Here is a 21,895-nt window from a genome sequence, read left to right on the forward strand (position 1 = left end):
CTAGCCCTGTGAATGTGATGTGTCAACATGAAGGTAAATTGACAGATGATTTGCGCGATTAAATCAGATTATAATGTTAAGTACGTGATATCCTGTCAGTTAACATGACTAACGTTGTAATAGCTATGGATCGGTTTTCTTGTATCATTTCCCATAAAACTATAATTTCTAAAAGATCTGATACAGAGTCTGGCACTCGTCTCTAAACATGAAACCATCCTATTGTCCTTTTTTCATACTAGGATTGCATGGGAGCTATCGTCAGGAGCAGCTCATTGTTTCAATTCGGTATATGAGATGAATAGGGGTGGACTAATCCATCCTGTCTGTCAACCTCTTTGTTCCCTTTCAGTAAGGACGGGCAAACTTCTCTTGCTTAATTCTAAACCCATGCAAACACTGAAGTTCAACTTGAATGCTATGGGTTCTCTCTTTGCTTAGGAGAAACTGAGGGAAAGGGAGTGAAGAGGGAGAAAATGTGTTCAACGGAAAATAGAGCACAGAAATCAGGCAGAGTGAACAAGTAAATGCAGAGGGATCTGGGGAAAAGATGTAGAGACTGAGAACAAAATCTAGGAGGTCAAATTATGACCAGCCACTTCAGGGAGATGCAGGAAGGGAGGTGCAAGGAACCTCTATGCCACTTGGCACAACTTCAAAAAAAGGTCATTCTGTCACAATTCCTCCAGGAATCCCTCTCATCATCCTGGGCCTATCCCTGAGGTGGTCTGACCCCCACACAGGGCTGTACTTAACTGGCACAAGTCTAGTCATTGAACTTTTTAAAAAAACAAAAAATGGCTTTTTGACCATTACAATTTTTCCTCACCAAAAACTATGTTTTTGCTATGATTTTTCATTAAAAGGTTTACTTTTCAAAAATCAATTTTTTAAATGTTTGTTTGTCTCTCTTTTTCTCCATTCCTCTTTTCTGTTTTGCCACTGAAAATAGAAAATGGGAAAGGAAAAAAGGAGAAGAAAAATGAAAAACAAGAAAGATTCACGTAGGAAGATTGGTTTAATCAAAAACCCAAAAATTTCAATGGAAAATTTTGAATGAAATGAAAAATGTTCATTCCTTTTGACATATTTTTTTGAAAATACTTAACCTTTGTCAGCTCTGGACACAAGTGAGTCAATATACATGCTATACACAGTGCACCACTCATGCCAGGCTAGCTTTTGAAGGAAAAGGAGAGATTCTTCAGTCCCAAACATAGAGGTCAGATTCTCTTTATCTAGAAAATCTGCATAATTCATTTAACAAATGAATGTAAATTATATTAGCACAGATTCTCCTCATTTTACATTCATGTAAATTGACTGGATCAAAATCTGTGCTGGCCCAGAAGTCATACAAAAAGCATTTGTGACAATGAAGTCAGTGGGGTTACACCAACAGAGACCTGGCCCATTGAGTTTAATGTGAGCTTCTCATTTTCAAATACAGTGCTTGTCACCAAGGGCTTTCATACCGCAGGATGCTCCTGCTGATGCTTGAACATAACTCTCTGACACGTTAGTGGGTGTTATATATGCACATCAGGAAGAGAATATACAAACCATAAAGTGCTCGGTGCAGAAAATGAGGAAATTTTTGTATGCACCCTCTACCCCAATACAACGCTATCCTCGGGAGCCAAAAAATCCTACCATGTTATAGGTGAAACTGCGTTATATCAAACTTGCTTTGATCCACCAGAGTGTGCAGCCCTGCCCCTCCAGAGCACTGCTTTACCAAGTTATATCGGAATTTGTGTTATATCAGGTCGCGTTATATGGGGGTAGAGGTGTATTATATCAAATCAGCAGCAAAAATTCATAATCATAGACAGGCAAAAATACAGGCTATGTTAAAAACAGGCAAAGAGATTTTCAGCATCCTGGGCACCCTGGGCATGTCTTCCTGTGTCTTTGCTTTGCACAGTTTCAAACACTTTGAGTTTCAGGTTTATCCAAACCTTTATGGTAAAGCTGATGCTCAGTGTATGTCTACACAGCCTGCAGAAGCAGGCTTCTGATCTTAGATCAGCAGACTCAGGCTAGCAGGACTCATGCTAGTACTCTAAAAATAGCTGTATAGACAGCACGTTGACATTGCAGCTTGAGCTGGAGTTTGAGCTCTGAAACCTAGGGAGTGGGGTAGGCATTAGAGCCTGAGCTCCAGCCCGAGCCACAACTGCAAAGCACTGTCTACATCACTATTTTTTAGAGTCTAGGACGAGCCAGTCTAGCTGGAGTCTGTTACTTTGGGCTGGGAGGCCCGTTTCTGTGTGCTGTGTAGACAGATGCTAAGGAAGAGAAGGGAAACAGCACACTTAGCTCCTCCCTCTCTTGCATTATGTAAGGGTTCCACTTCACATAAGAGCTCTTGAAAAATTCATTATGAAAAATGAAACTCAGCCTGGGAAAAAAGCATTCTTCAAAGACATCAACATTTTTCACGCTAGGGTTCAGTGACAGGCTTGTGTGGGTTGAAACTGGTTCAGAAGAAAAATTTCTCTATAGGGCTCAATTCTGCACCTCCTAGAAAAAAAAATTGTATGAAATGTTGTAGCCCAGGATATTAGAGAGACAGGGTGAGTGAGTAAAAGCAGCAAAGAATCCTGTGGCACCTTATAGACTAACAAACGTTTTGGAGCATGAGCTTTCATGGGTGAATACCCACTTCGTCAGATGCATGTAGTGGAAATTTCCAGGGGCAGGTATATATATGCAAGATAACGAGGTTAGTTCAATCAGGGAGGATGAGGCCCTGTTCTAGCAGTTGAGGTGTGAAAACCAAGGGAGGAGAAACTGGTTTTGTAGTTGGCAAGCCATTCACAGTCTTTGTTTAATCCTGAGCTGATCGTATCAAAGCTCAGCTGTTTCTCTTTGAAATCTGGTCCTGAAGTTTTTTTTGCTGCAGGATGGCCACCTTAAGGTCTGCTATAGTGTGGCCAGGGAGGTTGAAGTGCTCTCCTACAGGTTTTTGTATATTGTCATTCCTAATATCTGATTTGTGTCCATTTATCCCTCTCCGTAGAGACTGTCCAGTTTGGCCGATGTACATAGCATAGGGGCATTGCTGGCATATGATGGCATATATTACATTGGTGGACGTGCAGGTGAATGAACCAGTGATGGTGTAGCTGATCTGGTTAGATCCTGTGATGGTGTCGCTGGTGTAGATATGTGGGCAGAGTTGGCATCAAGATTTGTTGCATGGATTGGTTCCTGAGCTAGAGTTACTATGCTGCGATGTGCAGTTACTGGTGAGAATATGTTTCAGGTTGGCAGGTTGTCTGTGGGCGAGAACTGGCCTGCCACCCAAGGCCTGTGAAAGTGTGGGATCATTGTCCAGGATGGGTTGTAGATCCCTGATGATGAGTTGTAGGCGTTTTATATGGGAATTGTATGTGATGGCCTGTGGAGTCCTGTTTGTTTCTTTCTTGGGTTTGTCCTGCAGTAAGAGGCTTCTGGGTACACGTCTGGCTCTGTTGATGTTTCCTTATTTCCTCATGCGGGTATTGTAGTTTTGAGAATGCTTGGTGGAGATTTTGTAGGTGTTGGTCTCTATCTGAGGGGTTAGAGCTGATGCAGTTGTACCTCAGAGCTTGGCTGTAGACAATGGATCGTAGATGTGCCCGGGATGGAAGCTGGAGGCATGAAGGTAGGCATAGCGGTCGGTAGGTTTTCGGTATAGGGTGGTGTTAATGTGACCATCACTTATTTGCACCGTGGTGTCTAGGAAGTGGACCTCCTGTGTCGATTGGTCCAGGCTGAGGTTGATGGTGGGGTGGAAGCTGTTGAAATCATGGTGGAATTTTTCCAGAGTCTCCTTCCCGTGGGTCCAGATGATGAAGATGTCATCAATGTAGCGTAGGTAGAGAAGGGGCATGAGTGGACAAGAGCTGAGGAAGCGTTGTTCCAGGTCGGTCATAAAAATATTGGCATATTGTGGGGCCATGCGGGTGCATGAGGTAACATCTTTTATTGGACTAACTTCTGCTGGTGAGAGAAGCTGGCCCAATAAAAGATATTACCTTCTAGAAAAAAAAACATGAGTTTTGCTGTTGATTTCAGGAGAGTAAGAGCAGGTCCTTGTTCTTGAGTTTGAAACCAAAGCTTGCAGGTTTTCAGATTTTGAAACCTAACTCTTACATGCCACTAGTTGTGTAAATTTTCCCATTTGAGATTGTGTCCTCACCTGGATGTGAAAATCTTTCTCTAGCCTAAAACATGTGACCCAGCATATCAGTTCAATAACACAGATTCTGCAGCCTTCCCTTCATACATTAGCAGGTCTTAAGTGAACCTCTGCTCAAAAAAAGAAATCTGCATTTTGAAACATATCTAAATAGATATCATTATGCGATCTATGTTTGAAAAATAACATTAACAATAAAATTAACATTTTGACCATAATGGCCTTTAAAGCACTCAAAATAATCTACTGTTTGAACCTCTGTTTATTATTCTCCCTAATTTCCTGTTTAAAACAAAGGACATGAACACTGGAAAAAAAGCCTTGAGCCAGATAGACAGCTCCTGTAAATTGGAGTAGCTCCATTGAAGTCTATAGAGGTGCACCATTTTATATGAGCTGAGGATCTGGTCCCCTGTACTTCCAAAAAGTTGAACTACTATAATCCAAAAGGTCCCAGGTGGCAAAGAAATTCATACCCAAAGCTAACAGTCAGTCCTTTAATCCAGTCCTTTGCATCTTGCATAAGCAGATGCCTTCAAAAAGGGGAGTTGTAATTTTCCATAGTGTACAGTGCAGCAAATCATAGAGGAGTGACTTGAGAGACCTGAAAAACTAAGCAGAAGGATCGACACATTTATCAAAACATGGCAATGTAAATTGTCTCTATTACATAAAGAACCTCCCTGGAAAGTGACACTGCTGCAACTACAGAACTAGCGTCTGTGCTTATAACTTGACACTGCTACATAGCAGTATTGTACTGACATGCTGTTAGAACACCCAAGCCCAATAGCTGGATAGAGTCTTAGGGCTTTGTACTAACACAGCTTTAGACTTTGCTGTCCCTGAGCACACTGAAACTCATGGAGCATGCTCCCAGCCTAACAAGTTTCTGAGTTCCCATCCTGAAATACTGTAAAGGGCCCTGATTTTCCCTGAATAGTTGCTTAGCTCTGTCTGAAAACCAGGCCCCTTTAACGTATCTCAAGAACCTAAAATTGATGTTCCCCCCAAAAAAACACTAATTATGTTTGAAAATTTAGGCCAAACTAACTTCCCTCAGATTGGTGGAGTGTAGATCTTCCTCCAGGCCATTCTTGGAGCCTAAGTTATCAATGTCTTGGCAACTTGAAATCTGCATCCCTGTTGTATTAAATGGACTGACTAACACAGAGGAGTGGGAATGGACTCTGGAGCCTTGCATTAGTCTGTTAGTGATTCAAATCCAGCCCTGTTGGCAGTCCCCACCATCTGAACGTTTTTGGGTAACCCGTGTGAATAAGCTGGTGCTATCAGTCCAAATGCTAGGGCACTAGTGGGCACAAAAAACATTATCACAACTGCCATCCTGGCTGGCAGTTTCAATCGCGAAGCAAAAAAAATGAATGGTGATTTCAGGGCAGGATTGAAATGAATTGGCAAGACAACCTAGGGATGCTTACCTGGCCACACCAGTTTCACAGATATATAGAGGACATCAGCCTCCAGGACTGTCAATCTGATACCTTTCTTAAGTTCTAAATTCCCGCTAAAAACTGTAGTGAGTTTGTATCCAAATTACGATTCGATGGAAACCAAGGCATGGCATGGCAATGAGAAATGGTGTTTTAAGACATGCAGGAGCCATGGGAACATTCTGGGGTGAAAATAAGAGACAGCAGTGAAAATCAGCGAAAGCTCAGAATTGCTGTTTGACAAAGGGCATTTTCCATTTGAGCCTTTTGCTCTCATGGCAACATGCAAAGTATAGGACTCATGTGAGTTGAAGACTATTAATAACTGTGCAGTTTAAAAGATCATTTCGTAATCATTAATCTTGCCCATCTGTTAAGGGAAATGTGATGGACAAGAATTCTTCAGGGTCAGAATATGTTGCCAAGTTCAGGGAACAGTCAGGATCCCAGCAATTTAAAAAAAAAATAGAATGGAAACAAAGAATTGGGAAGTGACTTTCTAATATTAGATCATGTTTTCTGCCTCCTGTTCTCTCCTCAGACCACCCACTATCTTAGAAATAGCCTGAGAAATGGTCACTTACACCATTTCTAACCTCACAAACCAGCGGCAGTGTTTCAGTGTCTGTATTGCTAATTTATTGGGGAGCTGCTTCCCAGCTGCTCACTTGCTTTGGCAGTATGGCAGCCTCTCATGCATGAACATGTCAGCATGAGTAGGCGCCATTTTAAGCAGATTCCAATTTGATACAGCAAGCTGTAAATGCCCAACAGCAGTAGTCTCTCACTCCTCCCCACCCGCCACAATATTGTTTTGCATTTATCAGCAGCACTAGTTCCACGTAGCAGCTGAGGCACTGTGCAGGGTCCCAATCTAATGTGACAACAGTTAGCTATAAGGGGTTTCAGTCTCCATTAACTTAGATGTCCTTTACAGCGCTTTAACAGTTACTCCTGATTTACCCCTGAGCAAGATAAGAATCAGGTCCAAGGATTACAGCTTGCGGCCAATGCTTGAAGGTGGCTAAGCTCTGGTCAATGCAGGACACCCGAGAGGTGAAGGAAGGAAAAAACAGCTTAAAGCCACCTTTGCATTCCCCCAATCCCTGAGGTTGCTAGTGGCTGAACTGGCCCGCTGAACTTGGAGCACCTGATCTAAGTTCTGGCAGCTGTTACAGCCTCCTAAGACCTGATGTCTGGCAGAGTGCCAGCTGGAGGTTCCCACAGGCAAGGATTAGAGTATTACTAGCTTGCAAGAGAAATGTATTAGGACAGGCAGTCCCTTACAGGGATCAGGAAGGAATATTTTTACCCAATGCACAATTGGCCAGATGTATTCTGTCTTTGGTGTTTTTGCCTTCCTCTGAAGCATCAGGGATTGACCACAGCTGAAGACAGGCCACTGGGCAGGGTGGACTGGTGTTCTGAGGTGCTAGAGGCGCTTTCTTAGAGGCCTGGCTGGTAAATCTTGTTCATGGGCTGAGGGTCCAACTGATCACCAGATCTGGGGTTGGAAAGGAATTTTTCCCCCAAGTCAGATTTTCAGGGACCTTGGATTGTTTTCACCTTTCTCTGTGGCATGGAGTGTGGATCACCTGCTAGGATCATTTGAGTCTATCCTACCTAATCATTTCTCTGCCCCTGAGGGGGCTTGGGTTGCTGGTGACATCTCAGTCTGGCACAGAACATTTTAGTCTGAGGACTAAAATGCTTTAGTCTAATCTCAGTTACTGGGTTCAACACTGGGGTAACTGGATGAAATGTAATGGCCTGTTATATACAGGAGGCCAGAGTAGGTGGCCTAATGCTCCCTTTACTTCTATGAAACCATATCCTCCCACCTAATTAGGCCATAGTTTCATAGAGGGTGTTACCACTGACAGTAGTGGGAGCTCTGAAAGGAATCGGCAGCAAGATCAAAAACCCTGTGAAAGCCCAGCCTGCCATCGTTCAGTTATTGCAGAGGGGGATGAAATGAGACTTTTGTGACTATGTGAATAAGTGATTTTCTTTGACTCATGAAGAATTACGCCCATTAGTAGTTAGGCATCTAAACGTCTTGGAGGATCTGAGCCTATACGTATGTACAATACCTGCTAGAATTGGGCCGTAATCTAAGATGATGCATTTAGGTACTAATGTAATAAATATAAATCATCATCCAGCTGAAAATTATGCAATTAGATATACTTGAGGGCCATGTGTTAGTTGCATGTCCTCTGAGTAACTAAATATTGCACATACTGGTAGCATATTCTCCCCTGTTCAGAGATAACACTATGAAGTGATAGTTCAGCTTGCATGGTGTCAAGGATGCAAGAGTCCATCAGAGAGACCATTCAGTGCCCTACATCACTGCTGTGGATGCATCTGTTTTATGTCTAACTCTGGAATGCTGTTTGATTTCAATAGCTTGTTTGCTGGAAATGTACGGATCCTTAGCACCACATAGGGGGTTCCAAAGAAGATGGTACCAGATGAGAGAACAGGGAATAATGGTCTCAAGTTGCAGTGGGGGGAGGTTTAGGTTGGTTAGTAGGAAAAACTTTTTCACTAGGAGGGTGGTGAAGCACTGGAATGGGTTACCTAGGGAGGTGGTAGAATCTCCTTCCTTAGAGGTTTTTAAGGTCAGGCTTGACAAAGCCCTGGCTGGATGATTTAGTTGGGGATTGGTCCTGCTTTGAGCAGGGGGTTGGACTAGATGACCTCCTGAGGTTCCTGCCAACTCTGATATTCTGTAATTCTATGATTCTATGTTGGCTTACATTTATTAAAGTGATTTGGGATATTTTGTTTGTTGGTTGCTTGCCCAGCTGATAAACTTTACAGGGCCAGATTTTTAGAAGACAGCTGCTCAGTAACATGCAAAAGGCAGGTCTCTTAATGGTGTCTCAAGCTGGGCTCTCTAAAACTACACTACCTCAAATCACAAGTCACTTCAGAGAATATATTATTTAACCTTAGTATTGTAGTAGAGTCCAGATGCTTCACTCATGATTGATTCCCATTGTCATAGACACTATAAATCAAACACAAAATGAGAGTCCCTGCTTCAAAACCGTTGATAGAAGACACTTCCCACTGATGTCAGGGAAAACTGCAAGTGTATACTGGCATTTCAAAAGGAAACCCTTGATCACTTTATATATGGAGGTGGAGTTTCTTACATTTGGAGTTGAAATATAAAGGGGACGGCTCTATATATAGGCTTTATAATCACAGTCTCCCCAACACAGTAAGTACTCGCTCGTGGAATAAAGTGGCTGTTTATCTGAATATTTCTCCCACTCTTTAACTTCAGATCTGCGTGACTTCTGAAAAGGAACATGATGGCTTTATCAAAGTTTACTGTGGAAAGAAGAAAGGCTTTGTCCCCCTAGATGTCTTAGAAATCATCTGATTTCCGCACTGCATTTGCTGCAGTAGGAAAACTTTGCTGGCAATGCCTGTCTGACTCATCTCACACTGTGTCAACCCGGCAGGGCCGTCTTGCAGATGATCAGGGACTAGTGAGACGACCGCAGCAACAAAAAAAAGACACTTAGACTGTTACAGCAACAAGAAATAAAAAGACGAGGGTTGATTAAAATAATATATATCAGGAAACCTCTAAGGGGAAAAGAGGCCAAGGAAAGTAAAAGGAATAAGGTAAGGAATGGCTGGACTAGCTCATTTCCAGTGCAAGATGGCTATTAATTATCCTGATGGAGACAGACAGACAGACAGAGACAGCTGTTCTGAAGGACTAACCTCATACCTGCTCATCTGTCTTAAAAACAAGCTGTTGGAGTGCGTTTTTGTTTGAAGTGTGATTTCAGGGGGGGAGGTTCAAACTGTCCTTGTAGTACAGTCTGATCTTGTAGTAAAGTGTGACTGTGAGTCTAGAGTTTTGTCCACAGTATTAGCAATCAGCATAGCGTTTAATCCCGATGTCGAGTCTTGTAACAAAAGCAGTTTGGCGGCACTATGTAAACGTCAGTCTGAGAAGTTAATGCACCATTGTCTGGACGCCAACGGCTTTCTCTTTCTCTGTGCTCAGACTGTACAAAACAGCGGCCAACTTCTACGTCCTTTGCTTTCTCTGTATACAAACAAAACTCTTGGCACATATTGGATGTAACAGCTGCTCTGGTAGCCGGCAAACTTAGAGTCCCTCCTGTTCAGAAGGCCAGGCTAGAAGTATTCCTCTGGGATTCCTTTCTCCTTTATCTGGTGGCAGAGGAAGTGTCAGAAATACAGAGCTGAGTGAGAGCCCCATGCTTGAAAAGTTTTCTATTTTTCCATGAGTATTAAGTTTGAAGAGATTTTATATATTGATCCTGTTTATAAGTAGTAGATAATCAACCAAGCTCCTTCTAGAGTAAAAACACTAGTAGAGAATTGCAGTAATTGTTGGTAAAGTCAGGAAGCCTCCCAATCCAGGATCAATGAGAGAGAGAGAGATAAACTAGAGTATCATTTAATTGTATTAACACAAAGTCTCTTGCTTCATTCACTAGACGGGAGCTTTTAGGAATCAGACTAAGCTAAATTCTGCCTTCACACATACCTGCAAACCCTATTGATGCCAATGAGGTTACAAGAGGTGTCTGTCAGGGCAATGTTTGGCCTATTGTCTGCATCATGTAGGCCCGTCTTGTAATCTGTTCTGTGCATATGAACCCCTGCAATGGTCTCTGTGCAGGCATAAGAGTCTGCCGGTGCAGATCAGATTGCAGCATCGGGGCCTTGGTCTATTGGTCTCATAATATTTCCCACTTGAGTTCTTGCCTTTGTTGTCCAGCCTGTGACAGAACCCTACTCTATATTACTACCAGGGGTTCTGGAATAGTTTTCATAGTGGGGGTGCTGAAAGCCACTGAACCAAACTGTAAACCCTGTATATAATGGAACCCACTTCAAGACAGCGGGTGCGGAACACTCCTGGTTCCAGCACCTATGATTACTGCTAGAGATAGACCCAACTCAAAATCCTAAATCCATATATTCCCACACAAAGAGAAGTTTCAGATCTGCATCTGAACTTCACATGTGGTCACACTCTTTAAAATGGGCAGAACCACACAATCCTGCAATCAAGCACTGCAGAATTATGAATGTATCCATAAGCCCTGGTCCTGCAGCTAGATTGGCCTATATGAACTGTCCATGCAGAGGCTTCCTGAGGACAGTGGGGTTCCATTCAGCCTCAGAATGCAAGATCAGAGCCATATATTGTAGCTCTCGTCTGGCTCTCATTATTGTGTTAGTGTCAGCTGATGAACCTTTTTTCCTCTCAGCTAATGTAATCTAAACAAATCACATGTCATTTCATTTCAGATATTGTTCAGTGGGGAGATCAAAGATATATAAAGGGCCTTTTTCAGTGTAAACAATGAATTACTTTAACTCAGCTTATTTTCCAAGGTAATCAGAAAACTTCTGTGGGGGTGGGGAGACTGAAGATGCTGATATGACTCAGAGACTAAGAGGAAAAGCAGCAGAAATGCTATTAATCCATCCTGCTTTATAACATTATTTTATTTGATATTCACCAATTTTTAAAAAACCTCGAATGCCTGTTACAACTAAAATTATTGCTTACTTTGGTCCAGCCTGTTATGCATAAAACTAGGGAAATCTGCTTTAATCTCTACATATATGCTCTTGTTTACATGATTGCATCTTACTGTGATTCCCTCCTATGTCACTCTCCTCCTATTATTTCAGTTTCTCCCTAAAACATGCATCGTACTATTCAAAGAATAATATGAACATTAACTACAATTCACAATGGCCTTTAATCAATGTCAGTTTGATTTCTTTTGATACCAAGCAATAAATAATAAAGTGACTGAAAAGCCCCTAAGTGGATTACATCATGGTGGAGCAAGCATTACTTTCTAAATAAAAGCTTTCATGGTTATTTTTACTTTTTTCTTTTCTGTCACTGGTTGATGTGTATTTTGTCCCTGATTCAGCAAGTTGTTTATGCACGTGCCTAGCTTTAAGCAGAAGTGTAACTGAAGCCAGGCACTTGCTTGAACACGTTACTCATCAATTTTGGATGCCTTACTTTGATTTCAGATTGGCATTCCAGAGTTTTTTCTACCATGTGCAGTTCATCACAGATATTTGCATTAATAAACAGATAAAGTCCAGATCATCACTGTGGCTGCCTATCTGGCACTTGCTCAGATAAACTGTATTTTAAGAGATAAGGGTTGTTCATATCTAATTTTATATTTTGCTTAATAAAGAACATGCAGCAACTGACTGGAAAGAGAATGGAGAACACGTGTATCAATCTCTTCATTGCATTGGGTATGTTATCATTACAGAGACGTTATTGGAGCACTTACTGCAGGCATCAGCAACAGGAGTTGTTGAATACTTTCATTTAAACCCATAGGGCTTGCTCCTGCCCCAACTGGAGTTTCTCCTTTGAAACATTTCTAAAACAGTTTTTCTGTAAAATAGTAGTATATACAGGATAGTGCAGTGTAGAATAAAGGTTTTGTTTTATCCATGCGGCTTTGGGATAGTTGAAATTACCTCTCTTTCAGACCGCTGTTTTACAGTCCAAACCCATCAGTCTGACTACAGCAAGGTTTCTTGCAACACTTTCTGAAGCAGCTGGTCCTGGCCACCATCAGAGACAGAATACCGGACTGGCTGGACCAGAGGTCTGATACACTGTGGTTGTCTGTATGCTTATTCACATATGCAAGATAGAAACACATAGTATTTAGATATTTTCCATAAGTTTGTCTCATGCTTAAATAAGTGTTTTTGCACATCAGTGAAATGAGGAAAATATTTAAAATGCACAAAAAGTCAGTTTTCATTCTATCTGGAATAGATGGTGGTATGAAAGATATTACCATGTACATTATTCTATATTTCACTAGTTTATTTATAACCATAAACCAATCAAACCAGTTCATTTTATATATTTTGTATGAAGTTACAAATCATCATCCAGATGTGTGCAATATGTTTTGTAAAGCACATAGTGCCTGGCTCCTAAATGTTTTCCAGTGGAACTATACGTCAACAAATTCCTCACATTTAGTTTTTTCCATGGCAAAAATAAAATAATCTAAGTTAAGAGGCACACAAGTGTTATTTTTAAAGCCATTCTTTATATAGAAATTGGTAGTATGCTTGGGGAACAAACATTTGGCAGACTTTGCTCACAAGAGGCCCAGTGCTGGAACAGCAGGGTCGCTGCAAGTTAGCATGTAACTACGTGTCTTACACCATTAGTCCTTTGTAGACACAAGCATCACATGGAGGGCAAGTGCATAGGCCCTTTATCATCCAGCCTTATTGACTGGTTTTCTTAATGTTTTTGGCACCTAGAGCCTCAGGTAAGTGGCACCCTGAGATGGCAAGATAAATAGCTATAGGGTGCTATTTGCGTTAGACAAAGTGTCTACCATATAAATGCACATCTGCGCTGCAAACATACAATATTGTAGGCATGTTCATAACAAAACACTCTCCATTTCCAAAATACATGCCCCTAGCTAATCACAATTAGGTTATTTTACCATATAAAAAGTACTGTATCCCAACCCTAGAATCACAGTCAGATCGATACGTAAAACTCACCTCTTGAACTGAGCTTTCTCACTATAACAAGATACTCAAAATATCTCTCTTCACTTGGGGCTAGACATATTTTTTTTTAAAAAAGTGTCCAATGCACAGATGCTATGGTAAGGGCACAATATGAAAATCTATATAAATGAGACAGAAACAGCCCATTGGTACAGCTAGCTAAGTATCCTGCCAGGCCACTGATACCTAATGATCAAAGGAAAGTGGCACATAAATAAACAAGGGTTATTTTAGCATTGAAACAAGCTGCAATGAGCTCCAACAATGAGAGGCCATAACAAACAATCGGGATAGCCTGCCTAAATATATATCTCAGTTGCCAACATTAAATTAATCAAGGCCCCAAAGCCTCCGACATAGCACTGATGAAGTGACAACACCACCACCCCTCGCTTGTGTGCACACATACACACACACAGATGTAACATCAGTTCTTTGGCACCCACTCTTCCCCTACTATCCCCATCACAGTAGTAATTTCCCACCCACCTACCCCCTCTGCTATGTTAGTGTGCCAGAGACGCCCTAGAGCTGAGCTATATGCCATGCAGGCAGTGCCTAGTGCTGAATGGCTCCACCAAAACCTGTCTATCCTCCCCACCGGCAATGAATGCATGATAGTTCTGCTGCTGGGGTCGGCTGCACCCATTGGAGAAAGCGCTAAAGTTTTCCCCACAGGAACAACAGTCAAATAAAACTGACAGTTAAAATGGCAACAGGCAGGCCACACCAAAGTGTGGCCTTCTTAATGACACATTACACAGCCATATGCAGACCCACCAGTTCTTGTGTCTGTCTGCCATGGTCTGTTTGTCATGATTAATATTAAACAGCTGGGCCTGCCCTGATTCACCATTAGCCCACCATCCATTCGTGCTTTGGTTGCATTGACTCTCACACTTCTGCCTTGATGGCGTGTCCTTTCACTTATGCAAGCCTGCATTGCAGCTGCCCTGTTAAATACTCAGCCTCGTCCCTAAACCAAATCAATTGAATCTCAATTTCCCTGAAACACAGGTCCTGCATGCTTTCCCTACCAGCCCCTGGCCAGAAAGCTTAGTAGGGGCATAGGGCTGATCTGAGATGAGGGGGCCAAGCAGCAGGAGAGGGTTGCAAGTCTGAGCAAAAAACTGTGATGATTCGTTACACTTTGGAAACAGCCCACATTTCCAAGGCCTGACCAGTACGTGTTCCTCTTGCCCCCTTGCCAAGGGCTGTGCTCCTTGTCGATGGTAACCAAGTCACTGCGAGGAATTCCTCTTTGTGGGTTTTTTTTTAGGCTAATGATGTTGCATCTCTTTTGGCGAATTCTGTGTCACTGCAATGACTCCATTGAAGTACCCTGAGAATGTCCTGGGCCCCGCTAGTGCAGCACAACGTGAAATGACAAGAAATGCCCAAGTAGGAAGGGCGGGAATTTTGTTTTTTGCTCCTTAATTTTCTGGGTGGTGCCTCATCAGATTACAATGTGCAGTGACTAAACTCCTGCACAACAGCAATGAGCATTGGTTGAAGCACATGTCTGCAAAGCGGGAGAGTGATGTGATGTACTAGCATTCATTACTTTACATTCCTTTGGAAGGGGTATGTGGGAGGTGTTGTGTTTGGTTTTTAATCGCATATGGTGAGGTTCATCGGACCTGGCTGGCCCACATGGGCACCAATGAAGCAGAATTCTTTGACCAGAGTGGCTGGTGTGTAAAATTAGATACAAGCAGGCTGTTATTCAGACATACTGGAGTCACATGACACCCCTTGATGCATAGAAATAGCCACAAGGTGTGTCATTTTATACCAGGGTGGGAGAGGCTAGGGTGACACTATAAGGACATAAATATTACACATGGTACGCATCTTATAAACAGCCATCCAAATTAATATAGTGCTAACTGGACTAGCCACTTAGGCCTCATTCCTATCAAGTGAGCTGCAGCTGTGTACCAGCTGCAGCTGGCAGAATAGGGCTCTTACCTTATAAGATTGCTCATAAATGGGGAAGGATGAGCCTGGGGTTTAGTCACTGGGCTAGGGCCCAGGAGATCTGGGTGCAATTTCCAGCTCTGTCAGACTCTCTCTGTGACCTTGGGCCACTCAGTTAGGACCAGATTTTGAAAAAAGTATTTAGGCACCTAAAGATACAGCTAGGTGCCTAATGGAATTTTCCAAAGCACCTAGGCACGCATCTACCATTGTTTCCACTTGGGCCTAAGCAGATATCGCCAGCATTAGACACATAAATACTTTTACACATCTTGCCCTTAACCTCTGTGCCCCTCTTCTAAATGGGAATAAAAACTATCCCCTTTCTCTTTTGCATTGTCCTATTGATTTAGCTTTTAAACTCTTTAGAGCAGGACTGCCTCTTATGACGACTCTCTACAGTGTTGTGGTATCTTGGTATTAGGATCAGACCACCACCCTCTGTATGTCTCCTGGCTTTGAGACACAGTGCTGCAGGCTCTCTGCCTCAGTTTCTCCTACTATGTGTTTCCACCCACTCTGGTGATTTATGGTGCTCAGACCTCCAGCCAGATCACCATAAAAATTCATTCCCTAGCACAGACTGGCGTCTCAGTCCAAAACACACACTGTAAAGGACTTTTTGCCCCAGATCGGGTTAAGCCCAGAGGGGCTGAGAATTATTTGTCCATCTGCCCTCTAGATTTAGTTCTCCATCCCCATTCTGTCTTGTCAGGTGACATACCCTCTACAGTGGCCCGGCATTCGACCATCAGCATGTCCTAGGTCCAGCCACATAGTGCCGTGTCAGGTCCTACCATCCCCCTGCAGGGAGGTTTGATTAGGCAGCAGACCTACTCATCTCTGTTTTCCTGCCCAGTTTCTCTTGCCACATGAGTGCCATTACTGTACATCTCTTCCTAGCCAGCTTCTTTTTAGCCCTTTCCTTCTGGCCTAACACCCACCACAGGGGTCCGTACAGGGTTTACAAAGCCCATCATACTGCAGTACAAAGAAAAAGACACTGCACTCCTGCAGCTACCCATTACTTTACATCCTGCAGACAGTCACTTGAATGAAGAGCTAAACAGCCAAAGTGAACGGCCCTTCATTCGGGTTCAGGCAAATCATTCGGCCCAGGAGGGAAAGGAATGAGGTTTCCAGGCACACAGCGGGAGGGGGAGAAGTCTGCTCAAATCTCTGAGGAACCCAGAGGAGTGTTCCTGCTCTCACAACACCTTGTGAGCATGCCTGGCCCGTTCTATGAGCCAGTGCCAGGGCAGGGTAAGGCCAGGCTCCTCTCCCCTCCTCATGGAGGTGATGGGAAACCAAAAGGACACACAGAAGAGCAGTCCCTGCACGCCGTTCAAGTACAGAGACTGCAACTGGGACAGGCTGTTGTGCAGGCCATGCCAGAGCGGAAAGAGCTTTGCACACTCCAGATCCCCAATGCCTCATGTAACTGTCAGCAATGGGCAAAATCTGGCCTGTAATGAGCACCTTTGCCACTACAGCAAGTTCCAGGGCTGCACCTAAAAGGCCGACCAAGACTGCAGGCCATTAAAAAACAAAGCAGCCTTTGCTACCCTCTGGCATGTGACTTTTCTGCAGGATTTTCTGGGTTCAGGATTGGAAATAATCCAACAAAACTATGGCAAAGTCCAACACTAGCATGTGGTATGCGCTGCTTTTTAATGGCACCTACTCATGTGCAGAAATAAATCCAGATATACTGCTCCTGTTCCCAGTCAGAGCCACCTACCAGCAAAGCCATGCTGTACAGCACTGATATTTTGTCTCAGCTCTCAGTGTGTTGGGCTGAATAATCCTAATTCACATTGGAGAGTATTTACTCACACACTTAGCCCCACTGACATCAGAAAGGGTTGCACACTCTAGCCCACTGGGTTCATTCTTCCTTGAAAAGCTGTCTGCCCCGCCACGCCTGCTGTATAACACCACCAGCACGCTCCACAGATGACTGTAACGCATCAGCTGTCAGACCAGATGCCAGAGCAGATGCCTGGGTCTTGGCAAGCCAGTTCTGCAGTTACTGAACCATTCAAATTCATTCACTAGCAGGCAATGTTGTACAATGCTTGCAAACTGGAGCTCAACAAATCCATGTCTTGAGATTACATAATTATTGAAGGTGGCACCCTTCCCCTCCCTTTTCATTTTTTATGCAGTTGACCAAGCAGTCCTCTCAGCAGCGAAATGTGTCTAAATAGCCTACTGTTGCAACACATTTTTCTTTGAACTAGATCTTGCTCCGTGCCAGAGCTCTGCTCAGTATAACTGAGGGTGGCAGGGAGAAAGAGTGGCTCCCCGATCACATGCCCCAATCCCTAGGTCTGTTGTCAGCTGGTTTGGCTTCCAGGGTAACTTTAGAGCAGCCTCAGGGCCCACAGTGCCATTATGCCAGACAGACGTTACTCTACTGCAGTGTGCTCTGGCCACATGTGCTAAAGCATGCTGCTTTTGCCACCATAGTCAGAAGAGACTCTATAGATCAGGGTAGGCAACCTATGGCACGGGTGCCAAAGGCGGCACACGAACTGATTTTCAGTATCAGAGGAGTAGCCGTGTTAGTCTGGATCTGTAAAAGCAGCAAAGAATCCTGTGGCATCTTATAGACAAACAGACGTTTTGGAGCATGAGCTTTTGTCAGATGCATGTAGTGGAAATTTCCAGGGGCAGATATATATATGCAAGCAAGCTAGAGATAATGAGGTTAGTTCAGTCAGGGAGGATGAGGCCCTGTTCTAGCAGTTGAGGTGTGAAAACCAAGGGAGGAGAAACTGGTTTATCTTTTTCCGTAGCGACTGTCCAGTTTGGCCGATGTACATAGCAGGGGGGCATTGCTGGCATAATATGATCATATGATCATATGATCATGTACATGGGCCAAACTGGACAGTCGCTACGGAAAAAGATAAACGGACACAAATCAGATATTAGGAATGGCAATATACAAAAACCTGTAGGAGAACACTTCAACCTCCCTGGCCACACTATAGCAGACCTTAAGGTGGCCATCCTGCAGCAAAAAAACTTCAGGAACAGACTTCAAAGAGAAACTGCTGAGCTTCAGTTCATCTGCAAATTTGACACCATCAGCTCAGGATTAAAAAAGACTGTGAATGGCTTGCCAACTACAAAACCAGTTTCTCCTCCCTTGGTTTTCACACCTCAACTGCTAGAACAAGGCCTCATCCTCCCTGACTGAACTAACCTCGTTATCTCTAGCTTGCTTGCATATATATACCTGCCCCTGGAAATTTCCACTACATGCATCTAATGAAGTGGGTATTCACCCACGAAAGCTCATGCTCCAAAACGTCTGTTAGTCTATAAGATGCCACAGGATTTTCAGTGGCACTCATACTGCCCCGGTCCTGACCACCGGTCCAGGGGGCTCTGCATTTTAATTTAATTTTAAATGAAGCTTCTTAAACATTTTTAAAACCTTATTTACTTTACACACAACAGTAGTTTAGTTATATTACAGACTTATAGAAAGAGACCTTCCAAAAATGTTAAAATGTATCACTGGCACGTGAAACCTTAAATTAGAGTGAATAAATGAAGACTCGGCACAGCACTTCTGAAAGGTTGCTGATCCCTGCTATAGATCCAGCTATATCTGCTGGATACTCACCCAAACTGGGGGACTCCTCAGTGGCCCTTTTGGAGCAGTTGTTGTACCAATTATATTAGACCAATAAAAATAAGCAGGATCTTATTAAAGGGGACAAGGCAAAGATGCCACATTTATTATTATAACAATTTATGACTAACTAATATCTTAATTCTTATACACACACATTATACCTACACACACACACACACACACACACACATTCACATTATACCTAATACCTATACACACACCCACACACACATTCACACACACACACACACACACACACACACACACATTCATCAGGTATTCTGCAGCTGCTGCATAGTTACCAGTCCTGAAGATACCTTAAGTTCATGGCTTGATTTTGCAGCTTGGGTTCGTAGCTTGTGGCAGCTAACTGGCCAGGAATGCTGGGCACAAGGCTGAGCTGGATCTCTGTTGGGCAGGCACCGATGTTCTTCCATGTTGGCAGCAGAATGTTACCCAGAGTTTCTCATCTCACCCTTCTTTTTTATAGACTTTTAGTTTGGATTCAAAGTCTATAGGTCTTGCTGTGTCACGCTGCCTCTGGGTTTAGATTGATCACCCATTAATTGCAGGCGTGACTTTCAGCCTTGAACCTGGCTTTGATCTTCCTTCTGTTGTTTTGTTGTCCTTTTCTTTTTAGGGTGGATGCTTCTTACTTTGTTTAGGGCTGTTGTCTAGGTCTTCAGCCATTGGTATTTGAACTTTATCTCATCAGGACAGGCTGGGGCTGGAGGTTGATTCCGTCATTCATACATACCTCATTCACACATCTAAACTAAACTAATAAGATTACAGCAGGGTTTGCAAAAATGAAGGTTGGAGGAAGCTTTTACAAAATGGAGTGAGTGTTTTAAAATGGGGTTTGAATTACAATATGGAACAGAAGTTACAGTGTAGGCAAGTGTAGTGAATGGTGAATAGAAGTTACATTAATAAAGTGAACAATTGAAAACAATTTCATTTATCAGTTCTACACAGTAGTATGGCCACATTACTCAAACAGCAAAGTGCACAGAGGTCATAGTAAGAGCTATAGGTTGTGCTTCCAAAGCACACCGTGCGCAGGCAAAACCTAGACTTTGTCCTTCAAATGCTTTCTGATGTATGATTGTTCCAAAGACATGGCCCATTAAAAGGGAATCTCTCCAGGACATTATATTTGTCCATCTCGGGCTTTTCTGTAGCACCCATCAATCTTCATCATGCTGATTCTGGTGGAATTGCACTGTTGAAGAAGAGGGCCTTGCAGCCTGAAAGCAGCCAGGTTCTGGACTGGCCTGATCTCTTCTGGAAGCTTGTTCCACAACCCTTTGACTGAGAATAATCTATCTTTGACTCTCATGCGTGTTGTTCAGGGCTTTGTAAGCTTTCTGAGAGGAACTTCGGCTGGCTAGGCAAGTTGCGGATGGAGAGGTGGTAATTGATGTGGCTAGGTCCTGACCCATTGATGGCTAAGAAGATCAGGACCAAAGCTGACTGACAATGAAACCAATCTGAGAGTCTGTGGAGGGAGCATAGCAGAGATGTGACGTGCATGACGAGGCAGAAAGCTGCATTCTGCGGCAAGCTGGAGATTCAGTGTTGCACTCACATTTCAGTCCCAGAATCCCACAGCCACAGTAACCAAGTACAGAGGTGATGAATGCACAGACCATTGGGCCAAATTCTCATTTACACTAGGACCCCTTTACACTTCATTATAAAGGGGCTTTATAATGGGCATCATGATTCACTTGATTTCAAGTCCATTTGCAGTGCCTCAGTGGTGTAAAAGAGGTTCTTTTTGTAAATGTGAATAAGGCTAATTATGTCCAGAACCTGATCTGGGGTGTAGGGCTCCCTGGCAGGCTGTAGATGGGAGGGGAGAATCCCAGCTAGTTCTTCAAAAATTTCTTCCTTCCACCCAGTGTCACCTTGTTTGTGCATTGTCCTGATCAGCCCCAGAGAGAATTCCAGTCACAGGAGTGTCTGACAGAGTGGCCAGAGCAGAGGTTCTCAAACTGCAAGTCAGGACCCCTCAGGGGGTTGTGAGCTTATTACATGGGGAGGTCGCAAGCTGTCAGCCTCCACCCCAGACCCTGCTTTGCCTCCAGCAGTTATAATGGTGTTAAATACATATATATAAAAGTGGTTTTAATGTGTAAGGGTGGTCGCACTCAGAGGCTAGCTATGTGAAAGGGGTCACCGGTACAGAAGTTTGAGAACCACTGGGCTAGAGTAACACCTGACGTGGGGTGGTAGCTTCTGGGACATATCATGGAATTATACCAACCAAATTATTACAGTGCAGATACAACTAAGATATGCACCTTCCCCTCCTGTGGGGAGTGGAGAAAGGAGAAGCAGTCAGAGTACTGGGATGCAGAGTGAATTATACAATTATGGTTTGACAGCTAGAGTAAAGTGAGGCAGACAGTGCTTCCCGCATGGTTCATTGCTTTATTAAAGTCACACTGCTGACCATCACACACAATACCTCTAGCCATGCTAGACACAGTCAGATACAGAAATCAGGTATGTATGTAATCAAGATTCCATAGACAGTATTGCAAGATCATACAGTCATACAAAAACTCTGAGATCTTTACTCAGGCTGTTTTCTTCCTTATAATATGCAGCGAAGACAACAATATACTTACTTGTAAATACATACCACAGCAATAAATGTATTGATTAGATGCACATAAACAAACCTGGAATTTCACTAGTGGATTATTTGGCAATCTCATATGCTGTCAAATGAGTACTGAAATTAAAAGAAAACAGACAGATTTGGTTTACTGACCCACAAAATACAAGAGCTATAAATAGTGCACACTGCTATACGTGTGCAATACTCATAAGTCAGGACACTGCAACATATTTCATAACTAACTGGTGAATATTCAAGGAAGGGAATTAAAAGAAAACAGACAGATTTAGTTTACTGACCCACAAAATACAAGAGCTATAAATAGTGCACACTGCTATATGTGTGCAATACTCATAAGTCAGGACACTGCAACATATTTCATA

At 43.0% G+C, this 21,895-nt stretch overlaps 1 protein-coding gene across 1 annotated transcript in view; it reads left to right on the forward strand.

Annotated features, from left to right (window-relative positions):
- The window catches only part of STAC (SH3 and cysteine rich domain), a 102,463-nt gene extending 90,625 nt beyond the window's left edge, over positions 1-11,838 (forward strand). Inside the window, exon 11 of the mRNA XM_030551274.1 lies at positions 8,945-11,838. Within this exon, the coding sequence (XP_030407134.1) occupies positions 8,945-9,043 (99 nt within the window). The 3' untranslated portion in view covers positions 9,044-11,838. The remainder of the gene's footprint in view (positions 1-8,944) is intronic.
- Positions 11,839-21,895: the final 10,057 nt, after the last annotated feature.

This window comes from Gopherus evgoodei, chromosome 2, assembly GCF_007399415.2.
Source record: "Gopherus evgoodei ecotype Sinaloan lineage chromosome 2, rGopEvg1_v1.p, whole genome shotgun sequence".
NCBI lineage: Eukaryota > Metazoa > Chordata > Testudines > Testudinidae > Gopherus > Gopherus evgoodei.